Raw genomic sequence first — 26650 nt, 5'->3', positions numbered from 1 at the left:
TGCTTGAAGAGTTAACAGGGACCTGCAAGGTGCTGGCATTTTTTTGGAACGTGGTAAGTGGCTTTAATGTTTCTATTTGTTATTCTGAAGCAATTGATGGAAACAATGGAAAATGTTTTGGTTTGTGCTTGGGGAAGCAATGGCTGCTTGATATTTACAAGACATGCATACAAAAATATGCTTCTATATATATAAAAATATGCTGGATTACTCAAAAAAAAAAACCAAAAGGAATTTGCACTGAGGGCTTTTAAACTGCTTAAGCAAAGTGCTTGTAAGTCAGCCTGTGGTGAGAATTATTCTTGTGTACTCAGTTACACAGTGAAATTATGGATATGAGACAGTCACAAGCCCTCTAGTCACTGCGGCTTTATGAATGACTGACCTCCCTTTGCACTCCCTTTGTTTGTGTAAGGAAGTAAGTTCTGTTTCACTGGCTAGGAATGTCCTGAGTACCTTAATGACAATCAGTAACTTGGTAAGCTGAGCTTTTGGGTCTGTCAGTGCTCCTGTACTGAGAGTGGCTTCCAAGTGGCTTCCAACTTAGGATGGCCCCTGAAATGGCTGTGAAGGTGCTGGTGCAAAGGTTGTTATCTTTCCTGTCACTTTTATAATTGCAATGTCATATGTAGCCTCTGTACTTCACTAAAAATCCTAAACTTTAGCTGGGCTGTTGTTCCAGCCTCTGCTAGGACAGCTGAGAGGAGGGAACGTGTTAATGTGCAAAGCTGAGTATTTCCCAAAAAGCCCTAACTACTTTTTTGGCAGAAAATTAGCACCCTGTTCCTTTGAAGGGCAACAGGAAAGTTTAGTCTGTTTTCAGGCAGTTGTGACCAGGAGAGCCCCCAGTCAGAGGGATGAGTCCTTTGTAATTATAATTACAAAGCTGAATTAGGCTGATTGACAGGATTTATTGTATTCTTATTTTTCAACTTGTGTTGAGGTGAGTCGAAGAGATCTGGGGAGGGTGAAAGGGCACCTCTCTTCTTTAAGCTAAGTCAAGGCCTCAGTTTACACATTTGCAGCTCGTTAGAAGACAAACTACCTGACTTGGAGCCTTGGGCGTGCCCAGTGGTTTCAAAACACACGGTGCCAGAAACCAGGCGGTCAGGCCTGTCCACTCTTGCATTTACAGTTTGGCTGGCAAACACTGCTGCTGCTGATTCAGAGCTCACAAAAGAGGTTCTCTGCTTTCTAGCGTTGAAGAGCTCAAGAAGGAGACATGGCTGTCTTTATAGTCCCGGCAGCAAGTTTACATCCTAGTGCTTCCTAGTGCTTTGTATTCCTTTGGGAGCCCCATGACTGACAGGTGGCTGGCACCAGAAGCAGAGGCACAGGAAATTACCCTCCTGGATTTTGGAAGCGATTCTAGGAGGTGTCTGGGGTGTGTTGGAGGCTGCCCTTATGCCCATGACATCCCTGAGATGGAGCAGGGCACTAGACCCCTTAGTTCTGGCCAGCTTTCACGATCTCAGGAGGGCAAAGCTACTTCTGATCTCTGCCAAAATCATGTTTTGAGAGCAGGGCTTTCATTCCCGAGCTCGTGAGAGAACCATTTGAGATCAAAGGAGAAGTTGCCATCCAAATGACACAGTAATCCTTGAACAGCTTTGGGAAGGGGAGTGCCACTTCCCTGTTCTGCCCCAGAGCAGCATGTAGCCAAGTGAGGGCAACTCACTACACTTTTCCAGCTCCCATTCTCCACAATCAGTAATTATTTCCTTGCGTTGCAGATAGAGAGGCTGGATCAGCCCAAGGTGACTGTACCCATCCCCAGCGGTACCCAGCCATTGCTCTGGGGGCTGCCTGTTCAGCTGGAAAGCACAGCGCTGCTGGATGACGTTTTCCTCTCCTCCCAGTGAATCAGCCTTTTATTTACTCTTTGGAATGCAAAGTAACAGGACACCCTGTGAGTTTTATCTCTCTCCCAGTCTTTTGTAATGCTTTAGAAGTTGCCGGACCGGATTGAGCTGTGAGATGGGGTGGTTTCAGGGTTGCCTGGCAGGAATCTGGGTGGGAGGGCACTGTCGCTGAAATTTGAATTTGGGAGTCCGCTGAGAGTAGAATCCTTGAGCCATACTACGGGAAGGAAAAGCCTTTTGTCCCTGACTGAATCTGGCCCGTCGCTGGTGTGGATGGATGGTGCTCCTTTGCTAGAATACTGGGCAACTGCCTTCACCAGAAGACTCCTCCCCCGCAGGCAGCCGGCCTTCATTCCTTCTGTAAGCAGTTCTTCCCTTTCACGTGCATGGTATTCCCAGGGCTGGGAGCTGATGCAGAAGGATCCTGCCTGCCCCGACAGTGTTTGCTGCTCCTGCAGCTGATCCTTGTTTGGGGTTCGAGCTCAGGGCGATTTACCTCTTGCAACTCGCACGGATTCTGACCAAGTCGGACTTGGTTCTCAGATTTCAGGGCTCGCCTTCCTCCCAAACCTCGGCTCTGCTCTCAAGATGCTGTTGTGGCTACACTGAGACAACGCGAGGAGGAAGAGGTGACAGCTTTTATTGGATAAACTGGTTCCAGCGGGAGCAAACAGAAGCTCTGCGGGTTGCTGCTGCCATTGCATGCAGGTGAGTGGCTTGAACTTAATGCTTTATTGTGTTGTCACCGTGCCTCGGCTGGGCTCAGAATCTTTCAGTCAGACATGGAAGTCTCTCACCAAAAAAAGCACGTGGCAGACAGGTTGGGAATTGTTATTGTATGTTTTGGGGCTGTACACTGCTCGGGAGGGGGCCTGCTCCCACCACGGTGACTCGGTAATGGCTGCAGCACAGCCACGAAGAAAATCCCTGTGCTCCAGCAACAGAAAAACCGGACGGAATCCTCGTATTGAGGCCTCGAACTAGCCACCTCCCAGCTATATAATATTTACATTTTGCACATATATTGCTTGCTGGCTTTCCCCACGGTGACTGTGTCCCCTTGTTCAAAGAGGGCTCGTGAATTAGTTTGTAAAATGTCAGTGGCTTGAATGGCAGGAAACAGTGAGCATTCACAGCTCTGTGTCGAACCAGGGATTGTGGATCTTCACATTTTGCCCTCATCATCTACATCCCTGATGCATGGGTGTTTGCCTGCCATCAGCCTGGAGGAGATCAGTGCATGCGCCAAACAGGAAGAATGTCTAGAATGTAGGAGCAGTAGTTCAGCTGGGAGCAGGTGGCAGGTGAGCTGCTTTGTACCCAAAATATGCTGTTTCACGGGGGTGTTAAGACAGGCTGCAGCCATGCAGGTAAGGGAGTGGCTGTAAAAACAGCGCTGGCCAGGGCTGGGCATCAGCGGGAGCGCTGAGAGCTCCTGACATCAGCAGCCTGACTAACACGGCACCTTTTCAAAAGGAGTACCTTAAATTCGGGGATGCTGCCTCCTGTGCCGTGTTCTACGGTGGATGGAATTCTGGCAGCTGCTGAGGGGGCAGGGAAGGCGGTGGTTTATGTGTTTCTACACCATAGAAGGCTCAGAGACCTCACTCCGTCTCTGTTTTTTCCCAAAAAAAAAGACCTGCAAACAGCCTGCAAAACTTCTGCTCCGAAGGAGACCATGTAGAGCAGGGGAAACAAAGGAGACTCAGCAAGGTATTTTCTGCATGTGATCAGCAACTCTTGTTGTACCAGAACAAGAGTTCTGGGCAGTTTTAAGTGTTCAAGTCTTTAAAAAATTCAGTTTCAGGGCAGGATGCAATTGGTGTAAAAAGGTGTGGCTCAGCAGTGGGGTGGCCAGTTCAGCTTTGAATGGGCGTATTGCATATTCATACGGATTGGCACATGTAAGACGGAGAAAGGAAGAACTTTTATGTGAAAGAGTGAGTTTGATCTAGCTGTTTTAATCCTGACTTGCTCTTGAATGTGAGAAACCTAAATATTGGAATGTGTGTGTATGAATCATCTTTTCAAGAAAGGGTAAATGAAGTAAGACTGAATGCAGCTTTCAGTGTTACAAATTCTTTTAAACCTGCATTAGAGTGTTCTCAGAACCCCAGTTCCTCCTTTCCCTCTCTGTTTAATATTAAACCACACAGGCCCCAGGGGCTGTTGCTATGTGAGCATCCCCTGAGTGCCACTTGTGGGTGAACATACAGTTTCTGCAGCACTGCTGTGTTGTTCACGTTGCATCTGGTCTCTGTTAGCCAAGAGAAAGCTCATTCCTACAGTGATGTAGTCTTGCTGAGGGCAGATTTCAGGCTGAGGAAAGGTAATATTTTGCTTCTGAGTATACCAAATGTTTTTGGGAGCATGAGGCTTGTCCCTGGGGTAAACTGTCTGTTCGTGCTGAGTGCCCTCTTTGCAGCAGAGTTTCATAGCATGATTATGTTGTCACCTGAGGAAGGATGAGACACTGGATACACAAAGCTTTTCTTTAGGAACTGTGCATCTCTGCATGCCAGCCTGCCCTCCTACCGATTGCAGGGCAGCTTCTCTTAGAAGGCAAGATTTTTCTGGTTTCATTTGCTAAAGCAAAGCTTGTGACTGAAGGATCTCTTGGATGTTGCAGAGCTGATGCGGGGCTTTTGGGCACGGTGTTTTCCTGTATTTCTGTAGAGAGGAGAGGCGGGAGCGGCACAGCAGCTGCGGGGTGTTTCCGGCTGCCCGCACCTGCCGGGAGCGCAGGGAGGAGGAGCCGGGCACGGTGCCCAGGCCGGAGCCACCGCGCCATGGCGGCCTGAGCCGCGCGGTACTGCCCTGGCCATGGAGCGAGGCCCCCCGGCCAACGGTGCCGGCGTGCGGTACAGCACCCAGCTGCAGGTGAGGGCACACTTGGGCGGGGGAGCTCCCAGAACACCTGCCAGCCTTTGGCCGAGATGCCTCGTCCTCTGCTCGTCTGGTTCCTTCGAGCCTGGTGGGTTCAGGGCTGCTCTGGATCCCTCAGGAAGGAGGGATTCCAGCTCACGCTTGGGTAAGGTCAGGAGAACTTGTTTGGGGGACGTTGCTGGGCTCAGCAGAGCAGAAAAAAAACAGCTTTGGGAAAGTGGAGATCACCTGTCAGTGCCAGCTTTGGATCTCCTCGGTGTTGGTGCTGCCGTTGCTCCAGGGGTTTTGGTTTCAGCTTAAGCTAAGGGCAGTGGGGTTGTGAATAAAGGTACACTCCATGCTAGCAAGCTATGTGCAGAGCCTGGCTCTGGATTGTTTAGCAACAGATCCAACTAAACCTGTTCAAGTGTCGTAAAGGGAGGGCTGTGGGGCTTCATTAATTAACCGCTGCATAATCAGTGTGTTCTGAGACCTGAGTGAGCTTCTTGTGTAGATCTTCCTGGCTGAGGGTCGGGCAGGGATGGCTGAGTTTGGGTTGCACCTCCAGAGCCTGTTCTGTGCCACAGAGCTGTTCCAAACCCAGGGTTTTGGGTTAAAGCAGGACAGCAGCATTTCCCACCCTACCTGCAGGCTGTGTGGTGTCTGTCTCTGAGGCCTGGCTTTAGTAGTTATTATCTCACAGCAACATAGGACCTGCTGGTTCTGGCACTGATCAAAAAGCCGGCCTGCAGCAAGAAACTTTTCCTTGCCTCCCGTCCCACTGTCCGGTGTGTGCCATGACTGGGAGTGGGAAGGAGATGCTCTCGCTGAAGCAGTTCAGCTCAAGCTCCTTGTCCCTGGCCAGGCTGGGGTGGCACCTGTGGGACACGATCTTCCCTGCCTGGCTTGTTCTCCTGGCAGAAGGTAGCTTTGTGCTCTGATTTGTCTTTATGCAGGACTGAGGGCTCAAGCAGGTCCCTTCCCTGGTGCTGGATCAGTTTTCCCCCTGTGTCAGTTTAAGAGGGACTGATCTGATCCAGAGCAGCTTCCCTGAAGACAGTACTTGCCCTCCTGGCAGGAAACAACCCAAGGATTTTGTCACCCATGGACTGTTGTTGGACTTGGCCCCTTATAAACATGAGAGTGGAGGAAATTAGTGGTTTTGCAACATCTTGTGTCTCCTCCTGTGCTGGTAAAGGAACTGCTGTAGTTCTTGGGCTGAGGAGAAGCTGCTGCTCTTCCTTGGAAAGGTGCAGAGTGTTTCCTTGGGGTAGTGGCTGGCAGGTGAGCTGCTGCTTGGGCCAGTTTGGCTGCTGTTTGTGCCAAAAGCAAACAGGGATAAGGAAGACACAATGAGAAAAAGGCTGAGGCCAGACCTGTGCTCAGCAAACGAAAGATCACTCTGTAAAACCCTTGAGGGAGCAGCGAGAGTGTTTTGAGGGGCTGGCTGTGGGGAAGGTATCGGGACAAAGGTTCTCCCCTTGCCCAGGGTAGAATGTATCATTTCCATCCAAAGGCCACTGGGGACAGACTGGGAAATAATATGCCCTGCAATATCCGGGCCATGGGCTGGGATAGGGGAGGGAGCAGCCACCAGGGATGGGTTTGGCAGACAGAGAATTTCCTGGTTGGAAGTGCTCATGTTTTCCTTGCTGTTGGCTTCAAACATCGGAGGCCCATGATCCTGATCCACCTCAGAACTTCAGGAATGAGTAAAGTGTCACAAGGATTGTGGAGGTTGAGGTCTGGGGCTCAGCTGCTTTGGTTAAGCTGCTGGAGGCAGTTCTGTTTCTAGACAGTTCTGTCTGTACCAGGAAAGACATACAAGTGATTTAAATGAGCTGTTTGCATCTGTGGCATGTTTCTCTGCTGTTCTTGGGACATCAGTGTGTTGCAAGGAGGAATTTCATGGCCCATAGGTACACAGATCAGGGCTGTAGAGTACCTTTATTCCCAGCTTCTCCCCAAGAGTTGCTAAGATTTAAGTGTAAAATTCTCTAGTACCACAGAAAAACAGAAGCATGGTAGCTTTTTCTGAACTGCTGTGATGCAGAACAGAGCTGCACCCATCAGCCTGGATGGGACAGCAAGCCAAGCCTATGCTATCTCTGCAAACATTAACATAAGTATCTTCTATAATAAACCTAAAGGAATTTGTTTTCTCATATGACTCAGGGTGGTCACAAGACAATCTGCTGTAGAGGGTTAAGCTCAAACTTGGTATGTGAAATAGGTGTGTGTGACCTGTATCTTTCACTGTTGCACCTGCCCTCTGCGCCTGGAAGGTGCACAGTCTGGAGGACTCTGTCCTTGAGCTCTTGCCCCATATTCCCTTTCTAGTTTTGATGTCATCATTTTATAGCTTCATTGCCCTTAATACAGAACTGAAGACAAAAAATAATGCACTGGCAAAGTTTCTTCAGTGCTTTGCTGCCTGTGGTGGGGCAGCACAGCATGAATATGCCTTATGTAAACTTCACTTCCCATGTGTGCTGTTTCCATATATTTCTTATCAAGAGTGAGAAGTGAGAAGATGATTCTTATCAGATCTTTTTCCAGAGGAGTTATTTGGGTTTGCAGCAAGAGTTGGTGCGGGAGTTGATTTAAGGATGGTGTAGCTGTACTTGAGCTACTTGGGTGAAGTGAGTTGCACATGCTGTTTACATTTGTTTTACTTTTTCCAATGGGTAACAGGCTGTTTTCCCTCATACCAGCACCACAAAACTGGTGTGGGCTTTCAACATGATCCAGGAATTCTCAGCTTTTGAAAATACAACTTTTCTGGCTCTTTTTGCCACACAAGCCCACCGTGTTGGTCTCCTGAGCTCTGAACTGGCATGCTGGCTATGTCCTGAGACTGTGGCCCAGTTGACAGGTTTCATTCCTCTCGTTTCTCATGTGGTGTTTGTTTTAGTTTTTATTGAACACCACTCAAGGCAGGTGTGGCTAAAAAAGGGGAGGTGGGAATTGCCTCTTGGATACACAGGCTAGGATCTGCAAGTTGTAATTACCCTCAAGAGTCTAACCATGCTGTCCAATGACTCTGCTTCATCTCTGACCTCCCTATGCCTCCTCCAGCCTGGCATTTTATGGGTTCCTTTTCTTGGTTGTGTACATTGGTGTCAGACAGTGACCTTTTTTTGCTGTGAGATTTTATTTGGTTGCACACCTGCTCTTACCTTGCATGATCTGGGCAGCTTTGGCCCTGAGCAGTCCTCTGGCAGACCTGCAGAGTCTGGAGTTGGGAAAGTCAAAGGAAGTAGGTAAATCTCATGTCTGGTGCTGGATGAACAAATTATCTGGTGTTCATAAAGGACAGGTGAAACTAATGGCCAGGAGCCAGTCCTTCTGTGGGTCAAAATCCTGTAAACAGATGCAGAAACTGAGGGAGAGGTTGAACAGCTGTTTTGGAGGAGAGGGGAACAGTACGGGGTTTGGTGCCTGGGACACATCACCATATGGGGGTGCCAAAAAGGCAGAAACCAGCCTCTATGGGGGATGCTGATTCCAGTGGGACCCCTGCTTTGCACACATCATGCTGGAGAGCTGTATTCCATGGCATATCCCAGCCTTTCCATGATCCCCTGCTGCAGGAGAATCTCTCTGCTTTCCCAAAAGATCTCCAGTGCAGAGCTGGTTCCCACCACCCCCTTGTGCCAGCTGAATTTCCGGCTGACAGAATTAGTCACTTCTGCATCTGGTTTGTCCAGTTGGACAGAGCACAGTCACTGTCTAAAAATACATTGTGTGGCTTAGAGAAGGAGGAGTGGGAGGTCTGCTCTCCCCAGGACTGAGCTCAAACTCTGTGCAGAGGAGCAGGAGCCCTCCAAGCGCTCTATAAATCCATCTATGTGCACTTCTTTTTGAAGTTTCTTCATGGAGTTGGTACTCCAGGGGAAACTGAGGCATGAGGGAGCTGGGGCAGTGCCTGTCTGAACTTTTCCCTGGATTGGTTTTGCTGCCCCAGCTGATGCTGTGACCAGTGCGGGTCACACTCCCTGTGTGGGGAGCCTGGCCATACTGGCAAGGACTGAGTGAGGAGGAGCAGAAGGAAGTAACTGCTGCAGTGACTAAGGCAGAGAGAATATCAAGGGAGGTTTTCTGTTAATAATGTTTATTGGAGCAGTTTCCTTGAGAAGGGTGAGACAGCCAGACCTTGAGTCACTTCGGGCTAGAGACGGTTTCTGGAGGAACCATGGGCAAGGTGAGACCAGTACGTGTTCAGCTCCTCTTTAGTTTACAGCTGCCACTGTTCAGAGCACGCAAGGGAAGTGTGCAGCAGCCATCAACTAAAGGAGATTAACATTGCAGTTGTCTTTTTCTTGATATAACCGTAATCTTTGAGCCTGTCTTGCATGTGACTTCGTCTGGTTTCTGTCTAGCTTAGAGAATGGTGACAGGGTATTTTTCCTCCCAAGTGTTGGGCGCAAAGGGGATGTGGAGCACAGGGAGTGAGAGGGGCAGAGGCTGAGCTGCGCTTGTGGGACACAGGCTAGTCTCGTCCTCAGGTCAAACCGGTGGTTTTTGTGCAGAGTGTGGGCAGGGAGGTTTCAGCCTCTTAGAGTTCAGGACACGGGGCCTCATCTGAGACCTTCTGCATGCCCTTATTGATCATTCCAGTGCTTGGGAGAAGCTTCAGATTCTTCACTGGGTATTGGGAAGAGTTTGCAGGAATGGCTGTTCCTCACCCAGGCTGTGATGGGTGAGGGCTCTTCACACAAGTGTCTGTGTTGGCTGAGGAACATAATGGCATTCATAAGGTGTGGGAATGGGAGAGGATGAGAGCTGGAATACAACACAGAGGGTGAGTAGGGAGGGAAACCTCTTTGGATCATGCCTCTTATATGCTTGTAGTCACAGGATAACTTCTGGCAAGTAACAGTGTCAGTGGCTGCTTGTGCACCTTGTACTGGAGGAAAACCAAAAGTAACTTTCCCAGAAGTCGCTGCACTCCTGTCACTTCTCCTGTGTTGCTGCTGCCTCAGCTTTGGAGCAAGAAAAAACTGACGAAGGCACACTGTAAACTCACAGGTTTAGCTTTTTCATACTATTTTTTTTCCAAGGAAAGCAGAGAAATTGCCTAAAGAAAGAGCGCATGGTGAGTTTTCCTGTCTAATTTCCTTGCTCCCGGGAGCAGTGCGTTTGCCTGTGTGTGTTGGAGGCAGAGGGGGGCTCTGTTTGCCTTCTGATTTAATCACAGCAATGATTTTCTCCCTGGGAGAGTTTTCTCTCTACAAGGACACAACCTTTAGCTTAAAGGGGATGTTAAAATGCATCAGCCACATTGTTGTGCAGTGTCATACAGCAGGAGCTGTATGAGGGCTGAAGGTCCCCGCAGCTGAAGAGTTTTCTTGTGGAAAATTGGTTTTCTTTGCAGTTCTTCCTCGCTGGCTCCGGGAAGTCTGGGGAAACTGATAGATCATTTAAGTGCCTGAAAATGTCTTCTTGCCATAGACTCCTGCAGATGTTAATAAAGAGTTAAATACTTTGCTTCCTGCCAACAGCAGCAATATCTTGGAAGTCCTGAGAAGGCTCTGCATTGTGAGCAGCCCTGTGGAGGGAGAGAGGATGTGTTTGCAAGTTTTGTGGCCAGTTTCTTCTCTTTACCAGGTTTTGTGGGGGATTTATTTCATGATTGGAAAACTGGTAGGAGCTAGTTTGGAAGACAGTGTGTCAAATTCCAGGTAGTCTTGACTTTGATTGAAGAATTTCTTGATTTAGGATGTCTCTATGTATTTAAGCTTTATTTTGTGTGCCATCTGTTTCAAAGTTTCCTTAGGTTATATCTTCAAGCTTTTCCTGTATGATCAGAAGCCAAACAGGATTCAGAGCATTCCCCATGGGATTGTCCTCTGCAGCCCTGCTAGGTCTCTTTATTTTGGAGGTGGGTGGATTTTGGGGATGGAAACAGTTCTTTCTGGCTAGCCTTAGGCAGTAAAACTCAAAAATTAACGAAGGCTCCTTCCCTGAACCACCAAATGATAAACTGGGAGGATTCTGAGAGCAGGTGATATGAAAACTAGCGAGTTGCTCTGGTCTTGGTGGTCTTCTGGTGTTTGCAGAGGATTAAATTTACAGAGTCTTTGACAAAAATTCAGAGTAAGGTGCCTGCCACTTCCCTTTCTGTTCTGAAGGGCCCTGGGCAAATACCGCAAGGAGGAGAGGCTGCAGTGGGGTGTGGAGGGTGGGAGGAGAGCACAGGCATTGGGTGAAGAAAAGGGCAAAAGAAGTGGAGGAATGGTTCAAGTGGGAGCTGGGCTTTCCTACCAGGCAAGGCTGAGGAAAGATAAGATGAAGTACCTCCTGGAAGTTCATTGAGGAAATGCAGTGAAGATGGCTTTTTCCTTATGTCTGTACAGCAGGTTCAGAGATCCCTATGTTAGCAGGATCCCCTTTGCTAGTTGTTTTTCATAGGATCCCAGAGTGGTTTGGATTGGAAGGGACCTTAAAGCCCATCCAGTCCCAACCCCCTGCCATGGGCAGGGACGCCTTCCACTAGACCAGGCTGCTCCAAGCCCTGTCCAATCTGGCCTTGGACATTGCCAGGGATGAGGCGGCCACAGGTTCTCTGAGCAACCTATGCCAAGGCCTCACCACCCTCAGAGGGATGAATTTCTTTCCAGTATCCTGTCAAACCCTGCTATCTTTTAATTTCAAAGCCATTCCCTTGTGTTCTATCAAGCTATATCACCCTTGTACGTATTTTTCCTTAATTTAGGGGCTTGTGACATTTGCTTCAAATTAACCCAAGCTGTTGGAGTAGGTTTGTGTGAGCCCTGGGCTGAGAGAGGACAGTCAGAGTCTGACCCTGTGTTTGTGGAGACAGCATTACCCTTCTGGAGCATGGGACACGTGGAAATGCTGCAAATTTGTGTGAGTCGGCACTTTGTGCCGTGGTGTCCATGCTGAGGTTCCGGAGCCCAGGAAGCTGCTGAATGCCTGCTGAGGACAAAATGGGAAGGTGGTGAGCAGAAAGGTGAAGGATCCTCCTGTTTTGGGCCATTGCAGCACGTGCAGAGCCCTTCCTTCCCAATGGAGGCACAGATCAGAAGCAGATGTGGTGAGCTCTGGCCACACCACTGCCAGTGCTGGCAGGAGAGGAGGTGCCAGGGTAGATGTGGATCTGGGCCCCTGCGATGTCCAACAGTACCAAGGATGCTGTGTGGGATCCTCGGAAAACATCTGGGTCTGCAGCTGTCCAAACCTTCCCCCCCTCCCCCCCAGGTGAGAGGTACAGATACACAAGCAGGGCAAGGATGGAGGAACAGAACAGAAGGTGTGAGAAACTGAAACCTTGGTATACCATTGGTTTTAAAGCTGATATAGAGCTCAGGTTTTACAGCTGATACAGAGCTCGATGCTTCAACACATCTTCCACTTCCTCACTCAGCCCATTATGATGACAGCAAGAGCTGTGTCATTCCTCGTTCCTCTCTTCCATGTCTTGTACCAGGAGCATGGCTGCTCATGGATTGTGGGGATGTTTTGTGTGTTCTTTTAATTTTTTGGTTTATTTCTTTTAACAAGTATCTGTGCTGGATGAGAGATTCCAAGCAGAAACACAGGAGTGCTGCTGGCTCAGGAGGCATGATAGAGAGCTGTAAAAAAGCTGTAAAGGCAGGAAGCAGCTTGATTTCTTCTATTAGGGAAATGCTATTTATAGCATGCTGTGCCCCATGAGCTCTGGGTGACACACCTGCACACAGCGAGCACTTTGTGGGGGTGAATTTTTCTCTGCAGTTTCATCTGCTGAGGCAGATCTTGGAACCTGTGGGCTTGTGACCTGCCGTGGTCACAGGAGGGTGTGTGGACTTGCCCCTGAGTGTGCTTGAAGTCATGACCTTATATTAGGCCCAGAAAGGAATTAGGTGTCTGCAGAAAAGCAAAAAAGAAACCTTCAGGGTTTGTCCTGCCATGGCGTGGAGCTGCCAGTACTGAGGTTTGCCCTCAGTACTGCCGCATTCCTTGTCCCCAAACCTGCTTCAGGCTGCTCTGTGGCTGGACCTCCCCAAGCCAGGCTTTGAGAACGGCTTTCTCACTGTTCTGCCTTCTCTCCTTTCCCAGGACATGAACAACCTGGATGAGGGGGTGGAGTTCCTCCCTGCTATGAACTCCAAGAAGATGGAGAAGCGCGGCCCAAGGCGGCAGGTGGTCATCACTGTCCTGATCATTGTTTTTCTGCTTGTCTCCCTCACCACTGGCCTCCTGTTTTGGCACTTCAAATGTGAGTGTGACATCTGGTGGGTGGTGACATGTAGGGTAACACCCTGGGAACGTGTCCCTCCTCATGGAAAAGCTTTGTTACCTGGTGTTGCTCACATGTGCCCTCTCAAGCTCTGGAGACACCGTTTCCACCTCCCTGCCCCAATTGCTGTCACTGGGGATCTGCTGTGACACCAGTCCCAGCTCTGACTGCCCTTTCTGACCCTGAGCTGTTCTCTTCCAGATAGGAACACACCTGTCCAGAAGGTTTTCAATGGCCACTTGCGGGTTCTGAACTGGGAATTCCTGGATGCCTATGAGAACTCCAGCTCTCCAGAGTTCAGTATGCTGGCCAAGAAGGTGAAGAGCACGGTAAGAGATTTCTTGCCTCCCTCCTTCTACAAGCAAGGAATTTTCCTCTTGCCCCAAGGCCATGGGGATATGCCATGTAAGATTCCTTGGAGCTTTCCCTGCTCACTGTGTCACACTGGCTGGGAGCAGGGACCTTCTTTGGAGCTGGATCTTGACATCCCAGCTCCAGCCCAGTGCCATGGCATCTCCCAGTGCCATAGGAACTGCCAGGGCACGTCCCAGAATCACTGGATGAGTCAGGGCCAGGAACTAAGGTAAAAGGGTGTCTAAAAGAGGCTGAAGCTGTGCCTCTTCCCTCAGACTTGGGGATTCACTTCCCCCAGGGAAGAGTGGGTGAGCTGAGTCAGAACAGGCTGTGATGGGCAGCTCTGTGCTCTTCTGGGGCTCTCAACTCTCCTGCTTTCTTTCTTTCTTTGGCTCTGCAGATTCCTACACACAGGGATGCCAGGTATGTGCCCTGGTTTTCTTTTGCAGGCTTGAAGCTCTGTCTATCTTCAGCCTTTCCCTTTTCCTTGCTTCTAGACATGCTGAACACCTCTTTTTAACTCTTTCAGGTGGAGGAGATCTACAAGAATCATGCTGATATTGGTCCTTATCACAAAGAGACAGTAATTACTGCCTTCAGGTGAGTGTTAGGCGCTGCCTGAGCCCCATCTAGGATGTCAGGATATCACATCAGCCATTTACCCTCCTTCCCAGGATGCTGGGATAGAAGTACCCCAGTAATCACCCTGAATGATACAGGAAAGGGTGAACAGTAAAAAGTGACCTGAAAATGCATTTTGTTTTCTGCCAGATGTCTTGGGAAAAATCAAGGTGTGTTGCAGTGAACTGCAGTGAGTGGTGCCTGGCAGCATTAAGAGAGACTGCTCAGGCTGGCAGAGACCTTTGCTGTTTGCTTAACTTGTCATGAAACTCTCCCTTCCCTGTGGCCAGGCTCCAAAACTGGCTAATCAAGTAGTCTGGCCCCTTCTTCTAGTGGTATTTGAGTCCTCCCATGTCTGTCCTTGCCCTCATCCCACAATTACCCTTTCCACAGTGAAGGCAGTGTCATTGCCTACTACTGGTCAGAATTCCTTGTGCCCAAATACCGGGAAGAGAGCCTGGACAAGGCGATGGCTGACAAGCAGAGCCTGGTGCAGAGGTGGAACCCCCGCCTGAGAAACCCCATGCTGAAGGTGGAGTCAGTCATTGCTTTCCGTGAGTATTGGTCCTGCTGTCCCTGGGCCTCTGCATGGGATCAGGTGGGATATTTCTCTGGAAGGAGAAGGTGCTCGTCACAGCCCTCTCATGAGAAAGCCAGCCCTGAGGGTGGTGTAAGTGCCTGGATGTCACAGCACAGCTTAACGGGATGTGCAGCCTAAAGGGGGCTGCATGGACCTGTTCCCCTTTGCTGAAATGCTCTGTGTTCTCCTCTGAGCCCAGGGGAGAGGGACAAGGATGAGTTCTCCCTCTGCAGAGGGAAAGTTTGCTCCCTCAGCTCCCAGAGGCCAGGAAAGAGCTCTCCTGCCAGTTTGCAGGGAGAGGTTCCACAAGTGAGGCCAGATCAATGACAGTCTGAGGAACAACCTCGGCTTTGTGCCCAAGGATTTCCGATAGCCCAAAGGGTGATGTCAGCTCTGTTTTTTCCTGCAGCTGTGGACCCCAGCATAGCTCACTCTGCCCGGGACAGTAAGTACAGTTCTTCTTCCATCTCACTGGTCTCTTTAGTGGTGGTGTTTCTCTTGCAGGATGGGGAAGGGTCTGGAGAGAGGTTCTCTGCATGCAAGGCAGACCCCAGTGTGATTCTTAGAGCTGGTTTGGGGTTGGACAGACTGTGACATAGGCCTTGCTGTTATCCAGGAGGAGCCATCTGCCCTGGGATAGCCTGCAGGAATTATTCTGTGCCTCTCAGGGAAAGGCAGAGCAAGGCTTCTTTGCCTTGTTAACTGTTCTCTACTCTCTGGGCAGACAGCTGCATGTTCTCCCTTCACGCCAAGGAAGGGGAGGTCACCAGTTTCACCACGCCGGGCTTCCCCAACAGCCCATACCCCAACAATGCCCTCTGCTACTGGGCATTGAGGGCAGATGCCAGTTCCAGCATCAGTCTCACCTTCAAGACCTTGGAGCTGGAGCCATGCAGAGATGACAGTGACTACATCAAGGTGTACGACTCTCTGAGCCCCGTGGAGCCCCACGCCTTGGTTAGGTGGGTGTTCCTGTATGGCACCAAGTCCGGGGTGATCCTGCTCAGAGCTGAGCTGTGCTGCTTGAGGCTCCCTGTGCAGTAGTGCCTTACGAATTCTGTCTTTTGCTTCCTAGGCTTTGTGGGAATTATGCCCCATCCTACAACCTGACCTTCCTCTCCTCCCAGAACGTCATGCTAGTCACATTGGTTACCAACAAGGAGGGACGATTCCCTGGCTTTAAGGCTGAGTTCTTCCAGCTCCCAAAGATGAAAGGTGAGCAGAGGCCTTGGCCTGTTTCCCCATGTCTCCCTGCCGTGGGCAGCTGAACAGGGAGGTGGCTGTGGCTAGGGTCAATTTGTCAGGGATGTTTCCAGGGCTGGAGCACCTGGAAGCAGATGCTTGCCTTGCCTACAGTGCTCTTGACTGCAGTAAGGATGTTCCCCAAGGAGGCAAAAATGAGAATGATGTTGGATTAGACATGCAGATTGATGGAAGCACCTAATTGATCTCCTGGGTTCTCTCAAGCCCTGGAGCAAAGCTGCTCTCTCCAGAGGGTGATTTAACCATGTTGTAGACTGTTGCCACTGCCTCCAATGACAGCCAGCTGAGGCTTGGAAAAACCACATCTAAATCTCTAATTTCTTATTACCTTCCTGCTTGTTTTTAGCCTGTGGTGAGACTCTGAAGGGAGACAGTGGCACCTTCACAACTCCCTATTACCCAGCACACTACCCCCCAGACATGGACTGTGTCTGGAACATTGAGGTGAGATGGGCCCTCTCTTTCCCTTAACAAGTCTGTCAAATGACCCTGGTCATACAGGACATGGTGCAAGGGAGCTCACAGCAGCTGGGGCCCAGAGGCTCCAAGTCTGGCATGATTGAGGGAGCCTTTAGGAACTGGACGCGAAGGCAGAAGAGGTTGCAAGAGGCCTGAACCCCACAGAAGACCATGAAAAATCCTGTAACTTAACACAAGGATGAGAGTGTAGGCTTTGGGACATGCCAGTTACTGGCTGTTGACCACAGGTCTGGCTTCCACCCTTTGATATGCCTGTTCCACTGGGGATTCTGGAGCCAGGGTGACTCAGTGACTTTTATGAAGCTGTTTCTTTTCCTGCTGGAAAACTGACTTCCCCTTTTTAGTTATCTTCTGTCCTCCCCCAAGCACAACCCTCTTCCTGTGAAGCTATTCCTTTTTTCTTGCTCCAGAAAGGAACATCCCACTGATGTGCTTCCTTTTGCAGGTTCCCTCTATAAAGAATGTGAAGGTGCGTTTCAACATGTTCTTTGTGCTGGAGCCTGGGATCCCAGTCAGCTCCTGCACCAAAGACTATGTGCAGATCAATGGCACAAGGTGGGTGTTGGGTGGCTGAACCCATGGACTGGCTTCATTTAGTTACACACTAGCTTGTACTTTCCTTAGTCTGCTGTGGGAACAAGTGTGTTGGTGCTCTGAGGGCTGGGAGGAGGCAGGAGGGTGCCCAGTGTAGCAGGCACAGGACCTGCAAGGCCTCCCTGGTGGTCAGCAGCCTAAGATAGGAAATGCCTAGTCATGATGACTGGACCAAAAGAAGTCCCTCTTCCTCCTTCAGACCCTTGTTATCTCTCTGTAAGACTGTAGGTCACTTTTGCCTCGACCCTTACTATTGAACTGTTTCCTAAAACTCCTGTACCCTATATAAACCCCTACTTTTGCCCAATTCGGCAGAAGAGCTGTCTCTGAGACCCTTCGCAGAAGATACCAATAAAGACATCTCTGTGGAACCTCACACAGAGCTTCTCCTCTCTTTCCCTGCATCTGCCAAAGGCACTTGGCAAGGAAAAGAGCTGAAAATCACTAATGAGGTGAAAATCACTAAGGAGCTGATCTCACTTAAGAGCTGAGCTTGCTAAGATTGCCTGCGGCCCTGGAGCCTGCCTGAGGGGCCTGGACAGGTTGTGCTTAACTGGACTTCTCTGTTTGGGACGCCCATGGCAGTCATTTTCAGGGGAGACCCTGAAAACCCCACAGCCGCCTCAGCCCAGGACTGCCCCATGATGAGTGAGGAGTCCCACACTTGGTTCTGTGGTGTGCTGCCGCTGAACCACCCCTCAGATGCTGTGGAGCATCACAGCACATAGCTCATGTGTGGGAAGGCAGGAACATCTGGGGTGGGTTTGCTTGAACGAGCAGCTCTCCATTCTTAGGGCACTCATATCCTGTGATGCATTTCTAGATGCATTCCCCAGCCTGATATAAGCTGGGCCAGAGAGAAAACTTAGGATCTCAGAGGCAGGTGGTTAATCTTGTTTCACAATGTTTTGGACAAGGGAGCTGACCCTGCCTCAGAGAGAGGGTTTCAAACTCAGCACCTGCCTCTGCAGTGCTGTTCACGTACGTGATCCTATCTGCCTGTTATAAATGATCAAATCGGTAGCCAAATTTATAGAAAAAATTTAACAAAGATTTATTAGATCAATAACAAAAATAGAATTTCAAAAAACCACCACAGCCAAGACAGCGGCGCTGGGTGAACCAGGGTTCGACTGACAAAGTAACAGCGTTTCCCCAGGAGTTAGCCCTGAGTGCTTCAAGCAACTAGCTTATATACAGTTTATTCTGCCTGGGGCAGGGATGACCGCACACGTTTCTTTGTGTCTCTTCACATGTAGAGCTGGATCCATACATGTGCAGGAACAGACAAAGGCAAGGCCAGGCAGAGTCTGTATTCATGTGTAGTAGAGTGATACCAGTTCAGATACAATCATCTCAGATCTTGTGAGTAGCTGAGACATTCCAGCTGTCACAAAGTTTAGATGCAACCTACCCAGGTGCAGCTGCCAGGGAAGTCGACAGTCATGGCCCAGGATGGTCCCATTCATACGTTAACAGGCCTGATATTATCTTAATGCTGTCCGGGAACTAGTTGAATAGAAATAAGACTCTGCTCCCAGCCAGAGTGGTCAAAAGACATAACCTTGGAGTTTCACAATATTTATACACATATATAGCATGAATTGTCTCTACCATATACTGCCCATGGGGAGGTGGGATCCTGCATGAGTCCAGTGTATCTGAGATCAGACACATCATGGGGCAGGCAAGGATGTGGAAGAACTTGTTCCCAGTCATTCCTAAAGTCACAAGTTCGTGTTTACAACTGGCCCAAACCTTCTGCCAGCAGCAGCAGAATTCGGACCCTGGGGCCCAGCAGTCTGTGGTGGGATCAGACCTGCTCCCTGCTCTCCTGCCCTCTCAGCTTCCCGAGTGTGGAGGGAGATCAGGGATAGAAGGTTTTCTTGGTGCTGACCTCCAGCCCTTTGACTCCTCTTTGCTCTCTCCCTGCAGGTACTGTGGGGAGCGCTCCCAGTTTGTGGTGGCCAGTACCACCAACAAAATCGAGCTCCGGTTCCACTCGGACCAATCCTACACAGACACAGGCTTCTCTGCGGAGTTCCTGTCCTACGACTCCAGTGACCGTGAGTTAAAACCCTGGGCTGGGGAGGGGAAAGTGATTTCCCTGAGATGCGGAGCTGTCCCTCCTCTGTGTTTACGCTGCCCTGTAAACTGGGAAGCAGCCTTTTCCAGGGGCATAGCAGCATGCCTTGCTTTCCTGAAAACCTCCTGGTCTTCCTGTTGTGTTCTGCTGTAAGCAGGCATAGGAAACTCTGCAGAAGGCATGTAGAGGAGACACCAGGAGGGCTCTTGTGTGTTTTTGTCCCTTTCTCCCTCTCAGCCTGCCCTGGCAAGTTCACTTGCAATACTGGCCGCTGCATCGACAGGAGCATGCGCTGCGATGGGTGGCTGGACTGCGTGGACGGCAGTGATGAGAGGTCCTGCAGTAAGTCCAGCCTTTGATTTCTCTTTGGCACAGCATGGAAAGGCCATGGTGCCCTGAGGTGGTTAGGCTTGTTCTGGGTAATGTGACTCAGTGCTGGCTGGAACCAGTACTGCCGCCCTCCTCCAGACTGGAGTGAGACTCGGTGCACAATTTGGGATCCCTTCTCAGCCTAAGAGCTGTGGGCTCCTGCTAATCCAGCCCTCTCCCAGTGGCATCGCCCTCTCTTTCCAGTTCCTTCCAGCTGGGAATGTGTTTTTCTGTGTAATCCTGCTGGTTGTGGGTTTGGCTGAGCTGAGTGGTATGGAGGGACACATTTCATTGCCCAACTGGGCAGGCTTTGCAGAGCTCATCTGGAAAACCCATGGGACACACAGGAGTTGCTTCTTTGTGTAACAGGTTTTCCTCTTGGATTAGCAGAGCTGTTCTATAGTTAATGTTATTGTCCAGGGTCTGCAGTTTATTAGAGAGGACAGGATGGGGTGCCCTGGTTTGGGAGGGGCAGTTTTCTGGGGAAGGATGTGCTGCTGGCCCATGATCCTGGTTTCTCAGGTGCTTTCCCACTGCTTGCAGCAATTGCTTTCCTTCAGTATTGCCTCTGGTTGTCCTGCTGTTGTGATGTCAGCTTCAGCCTCCACTATCTCAGACACAACAGCTCCAAATGGCTTTGTTCTCCAGAGAAGTGGAAATACTGTGATGTACTGAGTGTGTAGTGTATTTATGTACACGTGCACAGTCCCGAGCTGGTTTCTGGGGTTCTCAAGTGCTTGCACACCCACTGGGAGAGCTGTCATGGTGGGTGGGTTGCTGGTGACTCCACAGATGCCTTTGCAGGCCTCTCACCTAATTTCTAGCACTATAACAGCCTTCCCAGGGGGGTCCCCATCCCTGGAGTGTCCAGGGAATGACTGGACATGCCACTCAGTGCTCTGGTCTGGTTGACAAGGTGGTGATTGGTCTCAGGTAGGACTTGATGGTCTTGGAGGTCTTTTCCAACCTAAATGATCCTGTGATTCTTACTCTGCTCTTCCAGCCTGTACTGAGCAGCAGTTCAAGTGCCAGAATGGCTGGTGCAAGCCCAGGTTCTGGGTCTGTGACAACGTGAACGACTGTGGCGACAACAGCGATGAGCTACAGTGCAGTGAGTGACTCACCCTGCAGGCACAAAGGGCTGAGGGCTCAAGCAGGCACACAGGGGGTGACTAGGGTGATGGAGGCTCATGGGGTGGAGGGAAGTGCTGTGCTGGAAATGAGCAGGCAAAAAAGCCCAGGCATGATGAGTGCTTACCTGATACAGGTGAATGAGAGCTCAGAGGAAAGAAGGATGAGCAGAGGTGTAGGAATAGAAAGGGCTGAATAACTGAGTGGTGGTGTGCAGTTTGGAGAAGAGACTGGAGACACAGTATTTTAGAGCTGCAGAGGCTTTACTTGTCTCGGGAAGGGGAGCTGGGCACAGCCATGTCCTGAGGTACTGCAGGATTCATGCCCAGCTGCTCTCTGTCCCCAGGCTGTTCAGCTGACAGCTTCAAGTGTGACAACGGGAAGTGTGTCCCCAGCACACAGAAATGTGATGGCAAGGAGGACTGTGGGGACGGGAGCGATGAGGGCAGCTGCAGCACAGGTGAGGGTCGGCTGGAGGGTGACTACCAGCAAACGCAGCCTCTGATGGAATTCCTTGGGGCTGGGCACCCTCACGTGTGTGTTTGCTTGGGGTGTAAATGCTCTGGGGTTGGGCAGAAGAGGTGGACTTGATGTGACCTCCACAGAACTGGGGCTAACCCCTGTGCCTCCATCCTGCCTGCAGCAGGCCAGACCACGGTCCCCTGCAAGGAGTACACGTACAAGTGCCGCAGTGGACACTGCATCAGCAAACAGAACCCGGAGTGTGACGGGGAGCAGGACTGTGAGGACCATTCTGATGAGGACAACTGCAGTGAGTGCCTCAGGAATGGGGGAGACGTGGGACTCTGGGCTGGATCTCTCAGAGAAACACCCCAGTGTGGCAGAGAGAGCCCCTGTGTGTTTCTGTGCAGGAGCTTGATCTGGAAATATCCAAGCCACGTTCTTTAGCGGCCTGTGGGGTGTCTGTTATTCAGGAAGGCTTAGATGCGTAATACAGGGGCTTATCTCCCCTTTACAGAGTTGGCCAGTAAATGTTGTAGCTAATTTAGCATCTGTGCAGAGAACATCAGCCCTTCCTGACATGTGTAAACAGGGTATTTGTGCTGTCAGATGTCCTGGAGGAATAGAGGGGAGGCGTGGGATGGGAACAGGAGAAACCAAGCACTCCTTCTCTGCCCTAGACTGTGGTCTCCGCTCCTATGTCAGGAAGTCGCGGATCGTTGGTGGGCAGAACTCGGACGTGGGAGAGTGGCCGTGGCAGGTCAGCCTGCATGTCAAGGGCCAGGGCCACATCTGTGGGGCCTCGCTGGTGTCAGCAAGCTGGCTGGTGTCAGCAGCACACTGCTTCCTGCCACTGCAAGGCATCAGGTACCAGCCTCATATCCCTGTGCTTCCAGGTATTTCACAGAATCACAGAATAAGCTGAGTTGGAAGAAACCCTCAAGGATCACTGAGTCCAGCTCCTCCCTGCACAGCACCATTCCCAAGAGTCAGACCATGTGCCCAAGAGTATCATCCAAATGCTTCTTGAGCTCAGTCAGGCTTGATGCTGTGGCCACTGCCCTGGGGAGTCTGTTCCAGTAGCTGACCACTCTCTGGAGAAAAGAGCCTTTTCCTGATACCCAACTTAAACCTCCCCTGACACAATTTCAGGCTGTTCCCTCTGGTCCTGTCACTGGGCACCACAGAACAGATATCAGAGTCTACCCCTCTTCTCTCCCTCACACAGGAAGTTGTAACTGCAATGACATCTCCCCTCAGTCTCCTCCAGGCTGAACAGACCAAGTGCTCTCAGCTGCTTCTTATACGGCTTCCCCTCAAGGCCCTTCACGATCTTCGTTGCCCTTCTTTGGAAACTCTCTAGTAGTTTAATATTCTTATATTGTGGCGACCAAAACCACAATATTTCAACACTGACTCTGAGAGGCATTCCTCAGGGAAACTGTTTAGGTAGTGAGCAGTGCTGTCTCCAAGATGAGGTCTCACCCTGTGTTTCATGGCCCCCATGCAGGTATTCAGACCCCAGCCTATGGACAGCCTACCTGGGGCTGACGGACCAAGGTGACCGGAGCGGCCCCAATGTGCAAACCCGCAAAATCAAGCGCATCATCTCCCACCCCTTCTTCAATGACTACACCTACGACTATGACATTGCTGTGCTGGAGCTGCAGAGCCCTGTCACCTTCACGGCTGTCGTCCAGCCCATTTGCTTGCCCGATGCCACCCACAACTTCCCCGTGGGCAAGGACCTGTGGGTGACTGGATGGGGAGCAACTACAGAAGGAGGTGAGCACTGGCATGTGATTTGGTGCTGCACTGATGTATTTTAAGCAGGTTGCCAGGAGAAGCTGTGGCTGCCACATCCCTGGAAGCATTCCAGGCCATACTGGACAGGGCTTGGACCACCCTGGTGTAGTGGAAAGTGTCCCTACCTGTGGCACAGGATGGAACAAGACAGGCTTTAGTTCTCTTCAAATTCAAACCATTCTGAGATTCTACAAGTCTATGATTTCTGTGTTTCTTGAGGGAAAAACGGGGAGCTGTTTAAAAATGTGTATTTTTACTTATGATGCTCTTCCATCTTGGCAGGCACGGGAGCCTCCATCCTGCAGAAGGCAGAGATCCGGCTCATCAACCAGACTGTGTGTAACCAGCTCCTGACAGACCAGCTGACACCACGCATGATGTGCGTGGGGATCCTGACTGGTGGTGTGGATGCCTGCCAGGTAAGGCAGCACCTGGATTTAGTGCTGGTTATTGGTTATTAGGCAGGGAGACAGTCCTTTGCTCAGCCCTGCTCATGTGCTTCCACATATATTTACATTTTTAACATAAAACAAATCTGTGGGAACTCTCCTGGATTCAGAAAATGAACAGATTACAATGGGCACCAGCAGCAAGTTATGTTGATGCATGACTTACAACTCAAAAACTACAGCCCAAAACCACAGGATTTAGACTCCATCTCACCAGATACGATATACAGCCATACTCCAACTTCTGGCTTTTATTCAGAGTCTTAGATAGCAAGCCAGGCTGCTTGACTGGTATTTTATAGCTCTTTGTTCTGGCACTGTGGCTCTTATTGCCATGCTTAAATATTTGTTTCAGGGAATGGCCAAAAAATTGTAATAACAGCTGGCTTTTAGATGGGGATTTACTGATTATTTCTTGCTCAGTTTTTGTAATTGACTTTAATACTGTGCATGAGAGTGATCTATGGGGTTGGTGCTTATGCTCCTATGTGGTTCTGTGCAGGGAGACTCTGGGGGGCCCCTGGTCAGTGTGGAGCCCAGTAATCGGATGTTCCTGGCCGGTGTGGTGAGCTGGGGCGATGGCTGTGCCCAGAGGAACAAACCTGGGGTGTACAGCCGGCTCACGAGCCTGCGAGACTGGATCCAGGAGCACACAGGCCTCTAGGGATGGATGCCTGCCTGGACACCTCTTGGACAACGCTGGCTGAAGACACTTGGCAGTGCCAGCCATGCACAGCCTCTACTGTGAACTTCAACCCTCCCTCTACCTCGCTGTGAGCGCCTGGGACTCCATGTGCAACCAGGGCTGATGGTTTGGTTTAGCCCTTAGTCTGAGAAATCCATGTTTGGAGAAGTTTCCCTTGGGGGTGTAAGCTAGTGCAGCTCCTATGAACAATTTGAATGAACCATCATTCAAGATTACATATAGTAATAAACTTTAAAAAAAATCTAATTAAAAAAAAAAGACAAACAGTTTGTGTTTAGAGGCAAACTTTATTGGACAAGTTCTAAAACAAGGTTTCAGCATGTATTCTAAGTCGTGCATTTGTTTTCAAACAGCCGTCCATATCCTTTCTCTGGTGTTCAGCCATAATGGAGGTCTTACCATAGTTTTGGGGAGATTCCCTTTGGAATCCCTCCCTTGTCCCACACCATGATCTCCTCCTTCTGTCCTCTGTCCAGCTCTGCTTCTGGCATGGCCAAGTCCAGGATTTGGGGCCTGAAAGAGATGTTGGGCTGAAACACCACCGCTCACCCTGAGGGAAGCCACAGGCAGAGCTCAAAGCCATCACTCACCCCAGAGAAAGCCATGGGCAGGGCTCAAACACTATCACTCGCTATGAGAGAAGCCACAGGCAGAGCTGCTGCACGTGTGGAGACCCAGAGCCATTGGCATCACTGCATTGTGCCTTAACATCATACTGAGCTGAGCCCCAGGTGCCTGGAATCACTGTGAAGAGCGCAAGGGCTGCACTGACTTCTTCTTGGAGTGTTCCCTACAAGGACAACACCAGTCAGCTGTGCACACCAGCCTTACACCTATCTTACTTTTGTAAAGAAGAATGTGACTTGTGAATGTGCTGATTTTCTTCCTTTTTCCTCTGTAGTCTGTTCCTGCCCCAGCAAAGCACGCTCCAGCTGAGTTAGTCCCTTCCTTACCTGTAAATACATTGTTTTGTAAAACTCTCAGAACTGAGATGCTGCAATAAACTGGGATATTTTCTAATACTGTGGCTGTGTGGTTCTTCCTGAGCTTCTGTGCAAGTGTTCCTGAAACAGAAACCTACAGCACAGACCCCCAGTGCTAAGGGGGAAGCTGAGCCTCTCCCAGTAAAACACTTCACTACTGTTCTGCACAGCAGCGATGCGGAGTCTGGGGAGAAATCTTCACAAGAAACAGCTGTGAGGGCTCATAGGAGGATGGTTTGTGCCTCAGCCCTCTCTGCAGACTTAAGGAACATTCTGAGATCTGTGCTTACACAATGCTACAGCAACATAAAAGGAAGCATTTACTGTGGTCATTCTCTTGCCCAGGGAGCATCAGCAGCACTTTTGCAGCATTGAGCAAATAAAAGTACAAATGTTTGCATTCCAGTGTCCCACAATTTGCAGTTAAGCTCCCCAGTCACATGGCCCACTAAAAGCTTCCCTAAACAGGAGTTGTTATGGATGATGGTCCCCAGAAGATGCCTGGAATAACAGGATGCTAAAGGATGAAACAGTTAATGAGAAGAGCCCAGCAGCTGGGCCCCAGCACCTTCACCCACAGGAACTGCAGTGGGCTGTTCCATCACCTGAACACCAGATCCAGTGTCTACTCTCTCTCCCTTGTGCCCACATGCAGTCTGGGGCTCCTGCCACAACCAGCAGGATCATGGCCAAGCAAGAAGAGAGCAGAAGATGATTTTCCAAGTCAAAGTTTGAACCTTGTGCAACCAAATCAACCGAGAAGTGTGTTCAGACAGGTTTTGTTTTACTGAGCGCAGTGACACCTACCACAGCACCTTTCTTCCCATAAAAGCCCCATTCCACAGTCACTTCCCTATGTGCAAGTAAGAAGAGAGAAATAGCCCATGAACTGGCCACCAAAGGTCCACCTTGCCAGCAGGCCACCAGGACCATGTAAAACCTCAGTTCCTGCTCCTTCATAATGATTACAAATTGATAAATAAAAATGCAAGAAATATCGACAAACCCCAGGTCCCTGAGCTCCAACCCCACTAGATGTCCCTCTTGGCTAAGGCACAAGGATTCCTGAAACAGCACTGCCAGGAAGGAGGTTTGGGAAGTGGGAAGGGACAGGCTGCAAATTCCAGATCCCTCTGCTGAAGTCCAGAGGAAAGGGAGCCAATAGGAGAAAGCAAGAATGAGAGGGAAGGGAAACAAGTGTAGGCAAGATGGAGAACTGAGCCAGGCAGCTCAGAGCAACTGGCCTTGCCTGCAGGGTGCCCAAGTGGGGTTCTGTGGGGGAAGAGCAGTTTTGAATCACCCTGAAAAGTTCTATCCCTTAGGAAAAGGTTCACGAGTTTGCTGAGAGCCACCAGTCCACTTGAGTTTTATTCCCTCATCAGTCTACCAGCAACTCCCTGGATTTCCCCCCTGTGCCTCAGCATTCAGGCATCAGAGAAAACTCCTTTACTTGTTTCATGTGAAAAAGAAACCTCTTAGACTCCAAAAACTGCATTTCATGTTGATGCAGCACATTTCTGACAATTCAGGATTCTGGAAACAAACCAGCCCCAGTTTGTGCTCACTTCTGGTCAGGGCAAAATACCACTGAACTGGAATGGGAAACTCAGTAGTCCCATCAAATCATGGCAATGCCAGGGGTTTGTGTAATCCAGCAACAGCTCAGGCTTGTCCCCCTGCACAAAATACAAGGGGTTGACATTTTTGTCTCATTGTACCCATCTCCGTAGAAACTATGAGAAAAGTAAAGAGATCAGGGAGCCAAATAAATTCATCAGGGGAAACCTCAGCCTG

The 26650-nt window shown here is 50.1% G+C and overlaps 1 protein-coding gene across 4 annotated transcripts; it reads left to right on the top strand.

Annotated features, from left to right (window-relative positions):
* Positions 1 to 1889: 1889 nt before the first annotated feature.
* On the top strand, positions 1890 to 24876 carry ST14 (suppression of tumorigenicity 14). 4 transcript variants are annotated; one of them, XM_030965069.1, is made up of 20 exons: positions 1890 to 1909; positions 2406 to 2570; positions 12792 to 12951; positions 13174 to 13301; positions 13856 to 13926; positions 14341 to 14501; positions 14937 to 14972; positions 15252 to 15489; positions 15603 to 15742; positions 16137 to 16234; positions 16716 to 16825; positions 18800 to 18930; positions 19188 to 19292; positions 20323 to 20430; positions 20797 to 20910; positions 21094 to 21222; positions 21593 to 21779; positions 22423 to 22697; positions 23001 to 23137; positions 23670 to 24876. In XM_030965069.1, the coding sequence occupies exons 2-20, from the start codon at positions 2565 to 2567 to the stop codon at positions 23829 to 23831; spliced, it is 2496 nt and encodes an 831-aa protein (XP_030820929.1). In that variant the 5' UTR covers positions 1890 to 1909; positions 2406 to 2564; the 3' UTR covers positions 23832 to 24876. The 4 variants fall into 4 exon arrangements, with proteins under 4 accessions (XP_030820929.1, XP_030820928.1, XP_030820927.1 ...); XM_030965068.1 differs by lacking the exon at positions 1890 to 1909 and adding an exon at positions 1983 to 2222; XM_030965067.1 differs by lacking the exons at positions 1890 to 1909; positions 2406 to 2570 and adding an exon at positions 4628 to 4742 and having other exon boundaries at positions 21097 to 21222.
* Positions 24877 to 26650: the final 1774 nt, after the last annotated feature.

This window comes from Camarhynchus parvulus, chromosome 24 (genome assembly GCF_901933205.1).
Source record: "Camarhynchus parvulus chromosome 24, STF_HiC, whole genome shotgun sequence".
Lineage (NCBI taxonomy): Eukaryota > Metazoa > Chordata > Aves > Passeriformes > Thraupidae > Camarhynchus > Camarhynchus parvulus.
This window is presented reverse-complemented; position numbering and strand designations above follow the sequence as displayed.